Source organism: Lontra canadensis, unplaced genomic scaffold (assembly GCF_010015895.1).
Source record: "Lontra canadensis isolate GAN:19392208 unplaced genomic scaffold, GSC_riverotter_1.0 scaffold46, whole genome shotgun sequence".
NCBI classification, from domain to species: Eukaryota; Metazoa; Chordata; class Mammalia; order Carnivora; family Mustelidae; genus Lontra; species Lontra canadensis.
In genome coordinates, this window is record NW_022631040.1 from 3,005,962 (window position 1) to 3,025,071 (window position 19,110).

At 34.6% G+C, this 19,110-nt stretch overlaps 1 protein-coding gene across 2 annotated transcripts in view; it reads right to left on the reverse strand.

The window, feature by feature from the left end:
* Window positions 1–19,110, reverse strand: part of CDC73 (cell division cycle 73) — a 112,485-nt gene that overhangs the window by 83,728 nt on the left and 9,647 nt on the right. For both annotated transcript variants that reach the window (XM_032872890.1, XM_032872891.1), the window contains exons 4-8: window positions 18,680–18,742; window positions 18,541–18,593; window positions 14,928–15,016; window positions 4,520–4,736; window positions 1,923–2,021 (exon numbers count right to left, since the gene is read on the reverse strand). In XM_032872890.1, coding sequence (XP_032728781.1) covers window positions 1,923–2,021; window positions 4,520–4,736; window positions 14,928–15,016; window positions 18,541–18,593; window positions 18,680–18,742 — 521 coding nt within the window. The remainder of the gene's footprint in view (window positions 1–1,922; window positions 2,022–4,519; window positions 4,737–14,927; window positions 15,017–18,540; window positions 18,594–18,679; window positions 18,743–19,110) is intronic.

Below are 19,110 nucleotides of genomic sequence, written 5' to 3' on the forward strand. Positions count from 1 at the left end.
ATTTTTATGTATCTTAATGATTACAGAAATACAGAAAAAACTCAATCACAAGGATAATGGTTTAACTGTTTTAAGATCTGACATAAGTTTCCTACCAATGCTATTCAAATCAACCAATTCATAATCATAAGCACCCTATGTTTTACCATCACAGTATATGTTTCGCTTTTTTTTTTTTTTTACTCATCTCTATGTCCTACTAGACTTTAAGCTCAAAGAGGACAGGTATCTCCTACATTTGTACATTTGTACATTCCTACAATACTCAAAGTATTAACCTAAATACCAATAAAAGTCCCCTACCTCTTAATTACATACTAATGATTTTATGAACAAGTAAAACTACTAGATTTTGCAAAGAGTATATTAGCACTCTTCCAAATTTTAATATACTTAAAAAAAAACACTATATAACATAAAAACAATTTTATTTATGTTTATTACCTTTGTTGGATGCTATGAAACTAGCTGGAAGGATTTTCAACAAAACTGGAGAACATGTTTGAGTTTAAATATAGGCTATATGTCATACATGAAATTTACTTTGGAGGGGTCCTAAGTGGCAACTCGATAATGAGTGAGGCAGCCAACTCTCCAAATGGCTGAAACTAAAGTACCATGAAAGAACCAATGATCTATGAGATGAGGAGAAACACATTTACCAGGAAGTCACAGATACCAATGATTTCAGAAAAAGCTCCAAAATGGACTGTAACATTCATATCTCTAACAATGGTAATGATTCTCCCAAGCAACAACGAGTAATAGGTCTGTTCCTTACTTTATACAACTTCTCAGAGGGCTTTTCCTAACTTACCCCTTTCAGATTCTCATCCAAGTACATCTCTAAGAACTATTGCTTAAGTAACTTTTTTTCTCCTGTTTTGGTTGCTTCGTTTTTTGGTTTTTTTTTTTTTAATTGTTACTGTTGTTGTTGGTTATCTTCTGACTCCCTTTATCTACTTCTCACATTGCTCACCCACCCCCACCTCTAGTAAACACCAATCTGTACTCTGTATCTGTAAGTTTGCTTTGCTTTTAGGTTCCACATATAAAAGAGATAGCAAGGTAATGAATGTGTCTTTCTCTAACTTATCTCACTTAGCATAATGCCCTCAAGGTCCATCCATGTTGTCACAAAAGTCAAAATTAGGGGCGCCTGAGTGGCTCAGTCAGTTAAGAGGCTGCCCTGGGCTCAGGTCATAATTCCAGGGTCCTGGGATTGACCCCGCATCAGGTTCCCTGCTCAACAGAGAGCCTGTTTCTCCTACTCCCTCTATCTGCCGCTCTGCCTAGCTGTGCTCTCTCTCTCTCTCTCTGTCAAATAGATGAATAAAATCTTTAAAAAAAAAAAAAAAGGTCAAAATTACATTATATTTTATGGCTGAATAATATTCTATTGTATGTATATACCACAATTTCTTTATCCATGTATCCATCAATGGACACTTGTTTCCATATCTTGACTACTGTAAATAATGCTGCAGTGAACATTAAGATGTTCAAGTTAGTTTTCAAGTTAGTGTTTTCATTTTCTTCAAATAAATACCCAGAAGGAGAACTGCTGGTTCATACAGCAGTTCTTTCTTTAATTTCCTGAGCAACCTCCATGCTGTTTTTCCTAGTGGCTATGCCAATTAACATTCCCACCACGAGTACACAAGGGTTCCTTCTGCTCCATATATTTGCCAACACTTACTTTCTGTCTTTTTGATAATGACCAATCTAATTTGTGTGAGGTGAGATCTCACTGTATAAGCTTTAATGGTGGGGAAAATTTTCACATATTTCAAGAATACTGAAGCAGGAAAAGGTTTAAAAGTACTGATTTAAGAACTTTAAGATCAGATGTTTTCAAAATTACATTACTGAAAAACAAGAGTCATTTTCATTAAAAATAACATATAAGCAGTAAAACATACCACAGGTGCTGCATTTGGGGCCGGTCGCTGCTCAGGCGCACGCCCTTCTTCTCTAGCTTTCACAGACTGAAGAATTGCAAAAATATTCTTGGAAAAATTCTAAAATATAAACGGATCTTAATCAGTCCACTTAAAATTAAGTATTCAAGGCAGTAAGTTTATTTAATAAATAATTTCAGACTTTTCTTCCTTTAGTTCTTCTCTACTACATCACTGAGGTGTTCTTTACTATACACACAAATAAAAATCGATCTACCACTAAAAATTGATCCCCAAACCAAATATGATAAACACACTGTTATCCATTTATTTTTATTTTACTTAAACTGTTTAATTGGCTATAAATGTATTCATATTCTGCATCTGTTCAAATATGTAGCTAGGAAACAAGCTATTGAAGTAAAAATGAGATTTGTTGTCACAAGAGGCTTCTTAATTTTTAAAGAAATCAATTCTATCTTCTTCTAGGTATAATAAACTCTAGTGCTAATCTCAGATTGCTACAATTTATATGAGATGTGGAAGGTTTTAAAATACTCTTTGTTAGGAGTTATTGCATACTTTTAAAAGATTTTCAAATTGGGAAGTATTTTTAAAAACTTGATTCATGGCAAAATACCAGGAGTTAACCAACCACTGCTTTTGCACCAGCAGGACAGAAGTCAACACAGTGAAATGCAAACAAAGTCTTAATCCTACTATGAAAATCACTAAAAATGTATGAAAATCAAATCCCATACTTTAAAAATAATAAAGTATTGTGTAAGAGACACGGAATCTAGAAGAATCCATGTTATCAGCTATTTCTGTGTGGTAGAATTACAGGTGATTATAATCTTCCTTTTAATGATCTCTTTTAAATCAACTTTTCAATAAGGAACACTACCTTAAGTCACACTCTTAATGACATTATAAAACTGGGTTGCTTTATATGGGTTGCTTACAACAATAATATAATTATATAGGAACATACTTATTTTTCTCATCAACTTTTTATTCCAGAAATTTAGAAGGTAAGAAGGTCCTAATCCCCAGTAATAATAAACATTTATCTAAAATCATAAGATCTATTAAGACTGAGTACCTAAAAGGGTTTTTAGTGTTCAGGAGATGAAAACCATATACAGAAAGACTATCAGTCAAAACAGTTGTTTCTGGTTTTAAAAAATGTTAATGCTCACAGAAGTAAACCAAACAGCTACCAAACAGTTCTTAAACTATAATTTATTTCTTAAATTATACTGTGATAGCAACAACACTAACTTAAATTAGAGCACTAAGTTTTGAAATGATGGTAAAACCCTGCCACCTAGAGCTCAAAGAAAATTGTTCATCTCAGATTTTGAAAATTTAATGTTTGGTCTAAAAGTAAGATGGAGCACAGAAGGTATGTTTTATTCCTTTACTATAAGATTCAAATTTGGGGGCTATTATAATGAACACTGGTAGAACATTAGCAGGTTGTAATATTCAACTATTAGCCACATTATGCAGTGAAATGAGTATCAACAGATCACTTTACTGTAAATACAAAAACTGAAGTTTATATCCTCAGATTTCTCTAGTTCTAAGCTCTGAGGAATAATTCCTAAACTTAACCTCAAATACTTTGTAAAATAGGACAAAGTACAAAAGGAGGAAAGTTCTTTCCCTCATATTACTCTTTTCAAGTAACCTGAATCCTACTAACATGGCATAGTAAATTTAAGACCAGAATCCAGATCTACAAATAAAACCAGTCTGTCTTGACCAAAGTTTAAGTTCACTTTCATTGGTAACCTCACATACTTCAACACTCTTTCAGAGAAAATTGGGAGGTGAGGGAAAGATAGATGAAAATATGGCAGTGAAAGAGAACCAAAGCAATCTTCTGGAGATGCATTAGGATACCAAATATCCAGAATCTTCCAAATTTTTATATTTCAAAATTTAAAGTACACATCACCTTTAACCAGAAATTTGCTTCTAGGAATTAATCTTTTGGTTGTATGCACATAAATGCACAAGGGTACATGTATAAGGATTTTTTTAATGCATTACTTGTAATTGTGAATAGAGAGGGGAGACAGAGAGGAAGAAAGGAGGAAAAGGGAGAGGAAAAAAATTCCACAATCCTATAACTATAAAAACAAATAAACCACCCAATGCCATTAATAAAGAATAAATAAATATTGCTACATCCACACAACAGAATATAATGTATAAAATACATAAATAAATGTTGATTTTCATAAGATCCTACTTTGTGGGGAAAAAAATTAATAACAATATTAATAACCACAAAGCTGGCCATCAACATTCCCTCCTCATTAGGTTGAAGCAAAAATCTCATCAACAAGAAAACTGGGCTATTCACTGGATTTACAAATGAGGTACAAATCAAGAGGTCTGCACTGTGATTCAGACATTTTCATCAGTTTCTTTGGTGACCAACAACCACTAAATGGTAAATATGGCCACTTAGAAATCTACATTATTACTGATCTTTCGGAGATAAAACTTGAAAATTGCTAGTAATACCAAATTTCAGCCAATTCTGTAACCACTCACAGACAAGTTATTCATACTCTAATGAAGGAGTGAAAAACTTTGATTACCTTTCCTGTGCTCTGTAAGATAGTTGTTCGTGTCCTCCATACTCTCTCTCTGCTGACGATGTCTCGTGTCACATCTACCTCAGCATCCACGAAACTTCTCTGTTTAAGGGCAGTTATGTCATCATCTAAGTCAGTCTTGATAGTAGATCTTTTCTTAGCCATAATTTTGGCTTTGATTGCAGCAATTTTTTCCACTGACATAGCTTCAGACAAAGACCTGAAAGCAATTTCCTTTTTTTAAATTTTCATAGCAAAGATCTCAAGCACATCATAAATATATTTTGTTACATTTATAAGTTCTTGGTAAAAATAACCTTAAGTGGCAATAATTAAGATTTTCTTCTTATCTAAAACTTACATACTTGAGATTTAATAATCATGTAAGATCAAGAGTCCATGTAGAAATATTACTCTATAAGCAAATCAGTAACTTCTTAGAAGGATCAATGCAACAAAAATCCCTGCACTTGTGTTTATCTGCTCCCTTCCCCAAAGGCAGAATCCATTAATATAGCTGCTTTCCTTAACGTTTTCTCAGACTTTTATTTGCCAATGCCTCTCTATCCACACAAACTGTACATACAAACACACAAAAACACACCCCACCTAGGGGGGTTGTGTGTGGAAATCTCATTCTGTAAAGAATTCAAAGCTTAGCTTTTCCTTGAAATTTTATTTCAAGGTGTCACACCTTCATAATGCACGTAACATACCCATTTTATACACGAAGGAGGCTTTTATATGCCGTATCAACATATATTCCTTTTACTATCTGTAAGATAAAACCGTATTTTGCAGTTTTCTTTTTCTTTTCTTTACCTGATTTTCAAATAACAGGCAAAATAGCAAACATGGAGTATACTTTGAGAAGTATAAAAAAAAGATTTAACACAAAATATAAACTTCATTAAGGTAAGTTTAGTCTTGTTTTTCACAAAATGAGGAAAAGTTAAAAAGGGCTTAGGAGGGGGCACCTGGGTGGCTCAGTCAGTTAAGCATATGCCTTCAGCTCAGGTCATGATCCTAGGCTCCTGCAATTGAGCCCCATGTTGGGCTCCCTGCTCAGCAGGGAGTCTGCTTTTCCCTCTCCTTCTCCCTCTCTCCCTGATCATGCTTCTCAAATAAATAAAATATTTAAAAAATAAAAATAAAAAGGGTTTGGGTACCTTAAGAGTTGACAAAATTATTACTCTAATCACAAGGTGACAATCTTGAAATATGTTTAAACAACATCTGGAAAAAGGACAGGAATTCCTGCAGGTTTAAATATGGTAGTATTATATAGTATACTAGTTTATTTATATAAGGTATGAAGGAACTTTATAGTAGATACTCAATATACATCTAGTATTTGACTCATTTTATATAATGCTATGCATTTTCTCCTTAAACTCTACAGCAAACTGGCATATCTTAAATAGAACTAAAATACTTCTCTAAATCATAGTCAAATGTGAATTGGACCTTCAAATCATTGGGAGTTTTACTTCCAGCTAAAAAATGGAAGTAGCAAGGATTGGATTAACCTCTCCTGCTTCCAAAGAGCCAGTCAAAATACATAAAAGAGTAGCTTACGCAATACCTGGTATCAAGCTATGAACGACTATGATCTCTGACAAATGGAAACAAGATGAAGTGAGCCCTACAGATGCTGCAGTTTGCCGCCTTGTAAGTTTTCAAAATGGCAAAGGGAGGAGAATCTAGGCAAAACTGAGTGGATTACCTGATTTGAGAAATGGTGCTGAGAGTCCAGCAAAACCAAGGTGGCTGGAATTCATAGGCCTAAGTACCTGAGAAGAAAGAGCTGCAATGAAGATGCCCATCAAGTATTCTGGGAGAATACTGATTAGCACAGGACTATGAGAAAACAAAAGTTGGGTATAGAAACCATCCAACAGGATTAGAGGGGAACAATGTCCAGAGCTCACAGAGGGTGAGGAAAAGTTCTTATTCCTACTAGCCAAACTGAAAACCTCACATCCACTGGGCATTATGTAGAGTACTCAGAATGGTTTTGTGTAAGCAATGGTGGGGAATAATTACCCTAACTGAATCCTGCACAAATAACAAATCTTAAATCAAGACATAAAAGGAACAAACTGTTTCCAAGTGATTTAACTATATCCCAAAACAGTTTTGTAAAATACAGAAATACCTAGCACTCAATATGGTAAAATGCAAAATGTTTAGTATCCAAAGATCACAAAACATGTAAAGAAGCAGGAAAAAATAAGCCAGAATGAGGAAAAATCAAAATCAAACTCAATTATAAATTGACACAGATACAAGATTAGCAAACAAAGACATTAAAATAATTATTGTAACTCTATTCCATATACTCAACAAATTAAATGAGATATGGACTATACATTTAACGAAACTGCAGAGATTAAAAAAAATATATTACAATGGAGACTATAAATACATCACAAATATAATTAAAGAAAAAAATATTAGTGAATGACACAACTACAGAAACTATCCACTGAATAGAAAAAAAAGATCCCAAATATTTTAAGAAACAAGGCCAAAAACTTTCTGAACTCAGTAAAAATTATGAACACAAAAATTCCCTCCAAAAGCTCAATGGACTTCAAACATAAGAGCCATGAAGAAAAGGCCAAGTTATGTGATAAACAGCTCAAAACCTATAATAGAAAAAACTTTTAAAGTACCCAGCAAGAGAAAGGTAACATTTCATAAAAAAATTTAAAAACTTAAGAAAATGATGACAGCAGACTTCTCAGCAACAATGCAAGTGAGAAAGCAGCGGTATAACGTTTAATAAGTACAGATGGTCCTGACTTACAATGGTTTGATTTATCATTTTTCAACTTTACAATGGTATGAAAGTGATATGCACTCCAAAGAAACCATACTTGAAATTATGATCTTTTCTCAGGTTAGTGGTATGTAGTACAATGCTCTCTCATTATGCCTGGCAGTGGAAGCAAGCTACAGACCTCAGTGAGTCACGCAATCACTAGAATAAATAATTAATACACTCAAAATAATTCTGTACCCATACAACCATTCTATGTTACATTTTTGGTATGGCATTCAATATATTACATGAGATATTCAATGCTTTATTACAAAATAGGCTTTGTGTTAGATAACTTTGCCCAACTATAGGCTAATGAAAGTGTTCTAAGCATATTTAAAGTAGCCTAGGCTAAGTTACAATGTTTGGAAGGTTAGGTATATTAAATACATTTTTGGTTTACAATATATTCAACTTAGGATGGGTTTATCAGGATGTAACTCATCTTAAGTCAAAGAAGACCTGTACTTGGGATGCTTGGGCAGCTCAGCTGGTTAAATGTCTGCCTTTGGCTCACGTCATGATCTCAGGGTCCTGGGATCAAGTCCCACATCAGGCTCCTTGTTCAGCAGGGAGCCTGCTTCTTCCTCTGCCTGCTCTGCCTGCCACTCCCCCTGTGCTTATGCTCTCTCTCTGACAAAAAAATAAAATCTTTAAAATTAAAAAAAATTTAAAAAAAAGGAAGACCTGTACTTAAGATGTAACTTAAGAGGCACCTAGGTGGCTTAGCTGGTTAAGCATCTGCCTTTAGGAAAGAACATGAATCCAGGGTCCTGGGATTAAGGCCAGGGTTGCGCTCCTTGCTCAGCAGTGAGCATGCTTCTCTTGCTCTCTCTCTCCCCTCCCCACAATCATGCTCACTTTCTCTCTCTCTCTCTCAAATAAATAAAATCTTAAAAAAAAAAAAAAAGGAACTTAAAATTTAATATCCAGTAAAAATTCCTTTTTAAAAAAAGGCAAAATAAAGGCTTTTCAGCAACACAAAAGTTCAAAGAATTAATCACCAGCAGGTTTGCACAAAAAGAAATGTTAAAAGAAATCTTTCAGGAACAAGGAAAAAATTAGGTAAATAGATCTGAACAAAGAAATGAACAATGGAAATGGTATCTGTAAATACGTAAGATTTTTTCCTTGGGGCGCCTGGGTGGCTCAGCTTAACTCAGAGGTTAAGTTAAGCCTCTGCCTTCGGCCCAGGTTGTGGTCTCAGGGTCCTGGGATCAAGCCCCGCATTCAGCTCTCTGATAGGCAGGGAGCCTGCTTCCCCCTCCCCGCCGCCGTCCGACCTGCCTCTCTGCCTACTTGTGATCTCTCTCTCTCAAATAAATAAATAAAATTTAAAAAAAAAAAAGATTTTTTTCTTATTTAAAGCTCTTTAAAGGATAACACTTTAAAGAACAATGCATATTGGTGCTTACAACACAGTATAAGTGTACCATTTTAAGGTTCCCATACTACACAGGAAGTAGTGAGTATAACACTTCTGGATAGACTGTGATGCTATAAACCATGCATACTAAAAGCCCTAAAGCCCTAATAACAAGACAGTTATAACCAATAAGCCAATAAGAAAAAATAGAATTATAACCAATATTTGCTTATTCCAAATACAAAGCCCAAAAACAGGACAAAGAAAAGACAAATAAAAAACAATAAGCAAGGGGCGCCTGGGTGGCTCAATCATTAAGTGTCTGCCAGGATCCTGGGATCCAGCCCTGCATCAGGCTCCCTGCTCAGTGGGAAGCCTGCTTCCCTGCTTCTCCTTCTCCCACTCCCCCTGCTTGTATTCCCTCTCTCGCTGTCTCTGTGATAAATAAATAAATAAAATCTTTAAAAAAAAAAAAAGGCAAAATGGACTAATACTAACCATATCAATAATCACATTAAGTATAAAAGATCCACACATACAATTAAAGGACTTGAACTATAAAGACACATAGATTAAAAGTAAAAGGATTCCAGTTTTCAGTTACACAATATGAAAGAGCTTAGGGCTATGAACTACACATTTAAAACACTACAATGATAAATGTCATGTAATGTGTTTTTTACCATATTTTGTTTTTTTAAAGTAAAAGGATAAAAACATATACTATGGTAACAAGCCAAAAGAAAGCTGGAGGAGTGTCTAGGTCAATACAAGAAAAAGTAGATTTTTTTAACAAAGAATACTGCCAGAGGTAAAGGTCATTCCATAATGATAAAAAGATCCATTCATCATAACAACATAACCTTAAACATTTACACCTAATAACAGAGATTCAAAGAGAACAAAATCTGATAGAAATGCAAAGAAAAATAGCCAAATCCAGAGCCAGAGATTTCAGTAATTCCATCCCAATAATTAACAATATAAGACAAAAAATAAGTAAGGATATAGAAGACTCTACTGACACTATCAACCATGTTGACTATACTAAGACACTCCAAAGTAACAGCAGAATACACATTCAATGCCTATAGAACAGACCTTATTTGGGGCCAAAAACCAAGTTTCAATACTTATCAAAGGATTCAAAGTCCTATAAAACACAACCATACTTTGGAACACATTGGAAATCAGTAACAAAAATCTCTAGAAAATCCTAAATGCCTGGACATTAAATAACTCAACTGAACATAATCCATGAGTAAAAGAAGAAATCAAAAGGAAAATTAGACAGTAATTTTGAACTGAATGAAAATGAAAACACAACATAGCAATATGAGATGCCATTAAGTAGTTCTTAGAATGGAAGTTGAGATTATTAATTTCCCTCTAAGAAACCATAAAAAAAGACAGCATATTAATCCAGAGTAAGCAGAAGAAGTTATCATCAGAGCAGAAACAGAAGAGTCAAAAAGAAAAAAAGAAAAAACAAAACAAACAAACAAAAAAAAAACCAACAAAAACTGAAGAGAAAACCCCAATCTGGTTCTTTGAGAAAATCAATAAAACTGGTCAATTCTGGCCAGGCAATAAGGAAATTAACAGAAAACATCAACTGCTAACTAATATCAAAGAATGAAAGAGGGGTCATTGCTACAGATTATAGACATCTTAAAAGAACATTATGAACATTATGCAAATAAATTTGTCAATGTAGATGAAATGGACAAATTCCTTCAAAGAAACATTCAAAGAGAGAGAACCAGAATAGACCTATTACTATTAAACAAGTTGAATATGCAGTTAAAAACTTTACCTGAAATACATGAAAATAAGTAAAACTATAGTACAGATGGCTTCATCAAATTTTCCCAAATGCAGGAGGAAATACCAATTCCAAACTTCTCCAGAAAATGAAGAAAAGGAAGTACTTTCCAACTCATTCTGAGACCAGAATTATCTTGATAGGAAACAACATAAAGACATTATAAAGAAACGACAGACCTCAATAACATGGGTACAAAATTCTATATAAATTTTAAAAACTCTAATTCAACAATACAGTATGATTGTGTAGGCAGCCACTGAAATAATTAATAATATCCACCTCTTGGCATTCACGTCCAGGTATAATCCAGTTCCTGTGGGAGTGGGGAGGCTAAATCTTGCTTCTAACTTGCTTCTAACAAATAGAATGATGTACAAATGATAGGGTGTCACTCTGAAGATTTGGCTATAAGGAAATAATTTCGGGCACCTGGGTGGCTCAGTCGTTAAGTGTCTGCCTTCGGCTCAGGTCATGATCCCAGGGTCCTGGGATCAAATCCCACATCAAACTCCCTGCTTGGTGGGAAGCCTGCTCCTCCCTCTCCCACTCCCCGTTTGTGTTCTCCCTGCATCTCTCTCTCTGTCAAATAAATACATAAAATATTAAAAAAAAAAAAAGAAAAAAATCTCTATCTTGCTTCACAGCTCTCTTGGCACTCTTGCTTGCTCACTTTGATGAAGCAAGCTGTAATTTCTGTGAAATAATCCATGGAGAGACCAAATGTGGCGGCAAAGGACCAAAAGAGTCCTCTAGATAACACCTGAGGAACTAAAGTATTAGTCTAACAACCTGTCAAGAACTAAATTCTACCAACCACCACATGGGTGAGCTTATAAGCAGATCCTTCTCCCACCAAGCCTACATCTGAGAACACAGCCCTGACCAACAACTTAACTGCAACACTGTGAGAGGTCCTAAAGCAAAGAAGATACGCAAATCACCCCAAGACTCCTGACCCACAGAAACCATGAGATAATAAATATGTGTAGTTTAAGCCAATGTTTCAGGTTAATTTGTTATGCGGCAACTTCAACGGACGAATGGATAAGGAAGATGTGGTCCATATACACTATGGAGTATTACGCCTCCATCAGAAAGGATGAACACCCAACTTTTGTAGCAACATGGATGGGACTGGAAGAGATTATGCTGAGTGAAATAAGTCAAGCAGAGTCAATTATCATATGGTTTCACTTATTTGTGGAGCGTAACAAATAGCATGGAGGACAAGGGGAGTTAGAGAGAAGGGAGTTGGGGGAAGTTGGAAAGGGAGACGAACCATGAGAGACTATGGACTCTGAAAAACAATCTGAGGGTTTTGAAGGGGTGGGGGGTAGGAGGTTGGGGGAGCCAGGTGTTGGGTATTATGGAGGGCACGGATTGCATGGAGCACTGGGTGTGGTGCATAAACAATGAATTTTGTTATGCTGAAAAGAAATAAATTTAAAAAAAATTTTGTTATACGGCAAGATAACTAATAAAATATTGAAGTAGTGTTTATCCATAAAATGCAAACATCAAAAAATTAATTTAATTCATCATTATCAGCAAGAAAACTATACCATTATCTCAGTAGAATCAGAAGTGACCAGAGCAACATTCCTTTCTGATAAACTCTCAGCAAATAAGGAAAAAGATATTTCCTCAAGCTACTGAAGGGTATCTAACCAAAAAAAACCTAAGCTAACATGCTTAATGGTGAAAGAATGCTTTCCCCTAAGATGAGGAACAAAACAAGAATGTCTGATCTCACTGCTTCTTCAACATTGGATTAGTGGGGAGTCAGCAAGTCTAGCCAGTGCAGTAAGGCAAGAAATAAAAGGAATCCAGTTTAGAAAGAAAAAAAGGGGAAAAAATAGAAAAAATTTATTTTATGTGTACACAACATAATTATCTATGTAGAAAAGCTAGTGATAGCTACAAAAAAAAATTACAAGAACTAATCAATGAATTTAACATGATTGCAGGATACAAGACCCACACCCAAAAATCAATTGTATCTCTATACTAGCAATAAATCAAGAATTGGAATATTTTTTAAACTATCACTTACAATAGTTATCAAAAAGTATGAAATACAACAAAAAGATGTATAAGGCCTACACACTGAAAATTATGAAATGTTAAATTACAGAAGATCTAAATATCTTTCCATTAATAGAAAGGGAAATAAATACATCTTATTCATAGTCAGAAGACACAGTATTTTTAAGATGTCAATTCTCCCCAAACTGGTCTACTGATTCACTATAATCCCAATCAAAATCCCAGTGAGCTTTTTTATAGGAAATGACATGTTAATTCCAAAACTCATGTGAAAATGTAAAAAACCTAAAACAGAGAAAAACATCCTTGAAACAGAAGTACAAAGTTGGAAAGCTAACACTATCTGATTTCAAAACTTATAAAGTCATTACAATGGTTTGGGATAGGCAAAAAGACTACTAGATCAACAGCACAGAATGGGTCCAGAAATAGACCTACACATGAACTGATTTTTTATGAAAGTGCAAAGACAACTCAATGGAAACCAATAGTGTTGAAATAAGTGGGTTATCCACATACACTAAACTGAACTTCAGTATCTAGATCATAAAAAAATAAATAGATTTTGATCCATGCTGTATAACCCAAACAAAATATTAACATAGATCCCAGACTTATACATAAAACCTAGAACTAAAAAACTTTCTACAAAAGAATATGAGACAATCTTTGTTGGCTTTGTTCAGGCAAAGATAACTTAGATATAACACTAAAACACAATTCAAAAAAGAACATGTTGATAAATGAGATGTTTTAAAAATTAAAACAAAACAAGCTCCTTTTCAAAAGGGAGCTAGGAGAATGTAAAGACAAGTCACAGACTGGGAGAAATACCTGCAAAGCCTATGTCTGAAAAAGGATTTTTAACCAAAATATACAACAGATTTTCAAAATTCAGTAATAAGAAAATAATCCAGTAAGAAAAAAATGGACAAAAATGTGAACACACTTCACCAAACATGATGTAAGACAGAAATAAGCACACAACAAGATACTCATAGTATCATTAATCATGAGGTAAGTGCAAGATAGAATCACAATGAGATACCATCCTATACCTATTAGCATAGCTAAAATTAAAAAGCCTGACCACACCAAGTGTTTGCAAGACTGTGAAGAAACCAGAACTCTTATGTAGGAATGGTAGAAAAGTGAAATGGTACAATCACTCTGAAAAGTTTGATAATTTCTTAAAAAGGCAGATCTAGAACAGTACACAATTCAATCACTCCTCTCCTAGGTATTTACTCAGTGGAAATAAATACATATGTCCATAAAAAACTTGTACAAAATGAACATAGCTTTAGCTGCAACGGCCAAAAAACAGCAACAAGCGAAATAACTATAAACAGGTGCCTAGGAAAACAAACTGTGTTACGTCCATACAATGAAACAGAATGAACTACCCAGCAATAATAAAGAACAAACTACTGACACATCCAATAATATGGATGTATCTCAAAATGATTATGCTAAGTAAGGGGCCAGACCCCCCCAAAAAGTACATATTACATAATTCCATTTATACTTAACTCTATAAAAAGCTAATTTATGTTAACAGCAGATCAACGGTTACCTAGAAAGGCTAGGATATGGGGATAGATAGAAGTGTGGAATCATAAAGGTACATAAGAAATTTATAGGGGTGATGTTATATTCATTATCTTGATTACGATGATGGTTTCACAGATGTATACATACGTGAAAGCTTATCAATTTATATTAAATATGTGCAGCTTATTGTTATGTCAGTCACCTTGAATAAAGCTTTTAAAAATAGGCACTGAATTTTTAAGTTTGGATAGAACTCCAAAGCATTATATTGTGCCAAGAAAAAATCATAAAGTGATTCTAATTATAGTAAAAATCAGGGATCACCAAATAATACCACAGGCCAAATCCAGCCATGCCAATTCTTTTATGAATGAAGCAATCACAGACTGCTTTCCCTACCACAAGCATTCAACAGTTACCAAGAAAAAAAAGAAAACAAAACAACCAAACCCACATGTGACCTTTACAGCTGAAAAGTATTTAATATGTGTCACTACACAAAAAAAGTTTGCTGACCTCTGCTATAAATCAAAAAGATATCACAAAATGAGTGGCTTGGTTATAGAGTAATTTTAAAAAGGAAAGATCAATATGGTAAGAGAACCAAGAAGGCTTTCCAGAAAGCATAATTAACTTTCAATCTCCTCTACCATAAAACATGCCCACACATCTTTTGATCTTAGGACACAATACCATATAATGAATGCAAGAGGTGAAGGTAAATGTAGATAACGTATTAATATCTCCTTTTCCATATACACTTAACACTTTCTACTACAGAAAATCTTACCTAATCTGTTCAGTCTGTACAATCCCTTCTTTGTGACCCTCCAAACGAGCAGCCAATCTCTCTTTATCAAGGCGCACACACTCTTCATCCTGAAAATAATCACTGGTAAATATCTTACATTTTTACCTAACTTGTAGAGAAACAACAAAAACATGTAACTTTTCCTTACATAAATTCCTGCCTATAACATTCCAAGCATTGCTGGCCTTAAGTCAGCTCGACTCTAAGATTACTTCTAGTTACAGAAAGACAATAATATGTATTTAACATGTTGGATCACATAAGAGTAGAACTGATTAAAAACTTACCAAAGAACTTCAGCAACTTTTTTCCATGATTAAACGTTCTTCCCATAATGTATCATATCTACTTTTATTCATAAGGTATTATACCACAAATAAATTCCTTCTCTTCAGGAAAATTTATCACTAAAATTTTATGAAACGCCTTCACCATAGTCAAAAATTTCATTGTGGAGATAGGTTTTTGCACCTGTTGCCCCAGGTCCTGAATCCATCAGGATTTCTGAGGATCAGAAGTAAAACCTGAGGGACGCCTGGGTGGCTCAGTTGGTTTAGCAGCTGCCTTCGGCTCAGGTCATGATCCCAGCGTCCTGGGATCGAGTCCCACATCGGGCTCCTGGCTCGGCAGGGAGCCTGCTTCTCCCTCTGCCTCTGCCTGCCTCTCAGTCTGCCTGTGCTTGCTCGCTCTCTCTCCCTCTGTCCCTGACAAATAAATAAAATAAAATCTTTAAAAAAAAAAAAAAAAAAAAAAAAAAAAAAAAAAAAGAAGTAAAACCTGAGTGTTTTCAAAGCATGTTCCTTAGAACATTAGGCATTACCTACAAAGTGCCCCACGGTCACTTCTCTGAGTTCAACCTTTGGTAGCTCAGCTTTTCTCTAACCTGCATGTCAGAATTTCAGATGAAATTTAGTCTGGAAAGTGTTCAATTAAAAACAAAACTTGAGGGGCACCAGGGTGGCTCAGTCTTTAAGCGTCTGCCTTAGGCTCAGGTCATGATCCCAGGGTCCTGAGATGGAGCCCCCCATCAAGCTCCCTGCTTGGTGGAAAGCCTGCTTCCCCCACTCCCCCTGCTTGTATTCCCTCTCTCACTGTGTCTCTCTCTGTCAAATAAACAAAATCTTTAAAAACAAACAAAACAAAACTTGATCTAGTTCAATGTCCACATTCAACAAATGAGAAAACTAAGGATCACAGTCAGTGTCTGTGGCTAACAAAATATGGTACTGTATAAAAAACATCAGTATACTCGATGTTGTGCTCCATCCAATTCATGCTCTAATACTAACCCATCATTTAAAACATGCTGACATGAATGCAAAGATGGTATTTCAGCAAGCTGCATTAAATTTTAGCCATTTGTAATGAAAGTAATAATACAAATTACTCAAGTTCCTTAGGAAACTACTACTCATTTTAAAGACAACTGCAGCCTAGAAATTAATCAGATTAGATCAGAATCTCTGCTCTCAAGGTTTCTCTCCTAGCCCAGTGCCTTGTAGTTGCCCAGAGTATATACACTAAACAGAAAACTGTTTATGTAACATAGTTGTTTATGTAAATCATTGTAACTTTATAAATACTCTGGAAAGAATTATATTATGCTATTTCTTGCTGATGTTCCAAATTAATGGTAGCCTAGCAAATTAGTACTTTCAACATGTTCTACTTATTTAAAATAATTTAACTGTAAATTCAGGTTTTTCCAAATAAATAGTGTTTCTAAATTCACTCACTGTTCACAGTGGGTCATAACCTTCTTTCATACAGAGAGAGCTGGTGAAAACTTCTGTAGTACTGCTGCCAAATTTGTAGTCAGTATATGTAGAATGGCTAGAAGCCAGATAGTCTGGGCTCTAATTCTGGTTCTGTGAACCTCAGCAAGTAACTTACGCTCTCTGAGGGGTTTGTTTGCTCATTGATGACATGCATAGTACTGCCAACTTCAGGAAGTTGTGGCTGAGGATTACATGAGTTAATATACATAAAGTATACAAAAGTCACCAGGAACAGAAGAAAAACAATGAGCTAATTATTACTATGATCATTAACTAAGAAACAACAAGTCCATGTCTCAGAGTATGCTTAATTAAAATTGTCTTAAAATTAATTAAAACAAAATTGTACTGTTTTAACATCAAATTCTGTCAATGATTATATAGAACATACTTACCAACCACCCTGTCCCTTTAAAAGTTACCATTTTATCCTTAACTATGGATGCTTTGCTGTTTATGTAGCAGGCAAAAGGTACAACTATTTGATTTTTATACAAGTGTGAAAGGAAAAGATTATGGTTTCTAGTAATGTTAACATTAGTGATGACTACTATTTTCTATATTATTAATTGATATATTGACCAGTTCAGTCATTTCTCAGATTTTTTTTTTTTTTTAAAGATTTTTATTTATTTATTTGTCAGAGAGAGAGAGCACAGGCAGACAGAGTGGCAGGCAGAGGCAGAGGGAGAAGCAGGCTCCCTGCTGAGCAGGGAGCCCGATGTGGGACTCGATCCCAGGACGCTGGGATCACGACCTGAGCCGAAGGCAGCCGCTTAACCAACTGAGCCACCCAGGCGTCCCCATTTCTCAGATTTTAAGGCTACTTCTTGTACATAATCTTCCATGGTCAGGGAGTTTTGTATGTATCTGATCTGGGATTTGTTAAAAAATGTAAATAAATAACCTCATAATCATAAAATCAGAATTTCTAAGGCTTAACTTTCTTATGCAGTACCCTAGCTGTTCAATGACTTTTCTATTTAAAGGTAACTGCATTTCTTATACAGCTTCTATTTCATGTGACCTACCCTTATTTACCAATATTAGTATTCCACTTGCTGGCTATAAAACACCACAAAAAAAATGCAACCTAATACACCAGTATTTTTTTTTTTAATATTTATTTTAGAGAGAAGGGGGTGCATGCAAGGATGAGGAGGGCAGAGGGGCAGAGGGAGAAAATCTCAAGCAGACACCAGCTGAGTATAAGACCCTGAGATCATGACCTGAGCTGAAACCAGGAGCACTGACTGAGCCACTCAGGTGGGCATATTAATACACACCAATATTTTAAGAAATAACTGTAATAAGCACTTCATGTTCACAGTTCTGAAGAGTGAAGCAAATTCTCATACCATCTTATTCCAGGGGTAGGCAAACTACAACCCAAAAGCAGGCTCACCATCCAGTTTATAAAATTTTATTGGAATACAGCCTTGCCAATTCATGTAAGTATTGCCTCTTCCTACTTTTGCACTATAATAGCAGGGTGGAGTAGTTAACAGACACTAAATGACCCAAAAAGCCTAAAATACTTACTAAAATGATTCCTAACAGAAGTAGTTTTCCAACTCCTGACCTAGCCCAATACTTTCATGAGGATATAAAAGAAAAGTGATCTGTCCAACACATAACTTCTATGTAAGAGATCTTAAACTACAGCTCAAACTACTATTAATCAAACATTCATTATACTACAACAATTTTTCCAGAAAAAAAGCTCCTAGGACGACTATGAAAAAGAATTCTTATTCATATACAAACCCAATGTAGTAATACTACGATTCACATTTAAAATAAAGTCCCATTACCTCAATGCGTGGTTTCTTTGCTTCTGCTAAAACCTCATCTGCAGCCCGTTTTACTTCAAGAAAAAAAAAAAAAGTAAGTAAGTACATAGTTCTGAAATAACTTTTTCAAAGTTCAATATAAATATGTGACAAAACATACCTTGGGTAGATCTCTGAAGACCTATTTCTAGAGGGGCACTTCTGTCTATGCTTGCGGATGTTGCTAGAGATTTAAAAAGAATTATGTAAGAAGACCAATATTTGAACACATACACTTGACATTATTACAAGAAATGCCCAATATTTGTTATTTCTTACTGCATATAATAATTCTTATAATAATAATTCTTACTGTATATAATACAGTGATTTCCCTAGGAAAAAAAATAAGTTTTAAAGCAGTTTTCTAAAAAATTATAAAAGATTAATCTGTATTTAAAAGTCTGTAAAAGGACAAAATATTTTTAATAATTTAGTTTACAAATTATTGTAATAATCTGACTGAAAAATCAACTGGTCACTTTATAGAACATATATTCTAATGTTAATTACCACACATACACACAAAATGTTATCTAAAATACATAAACA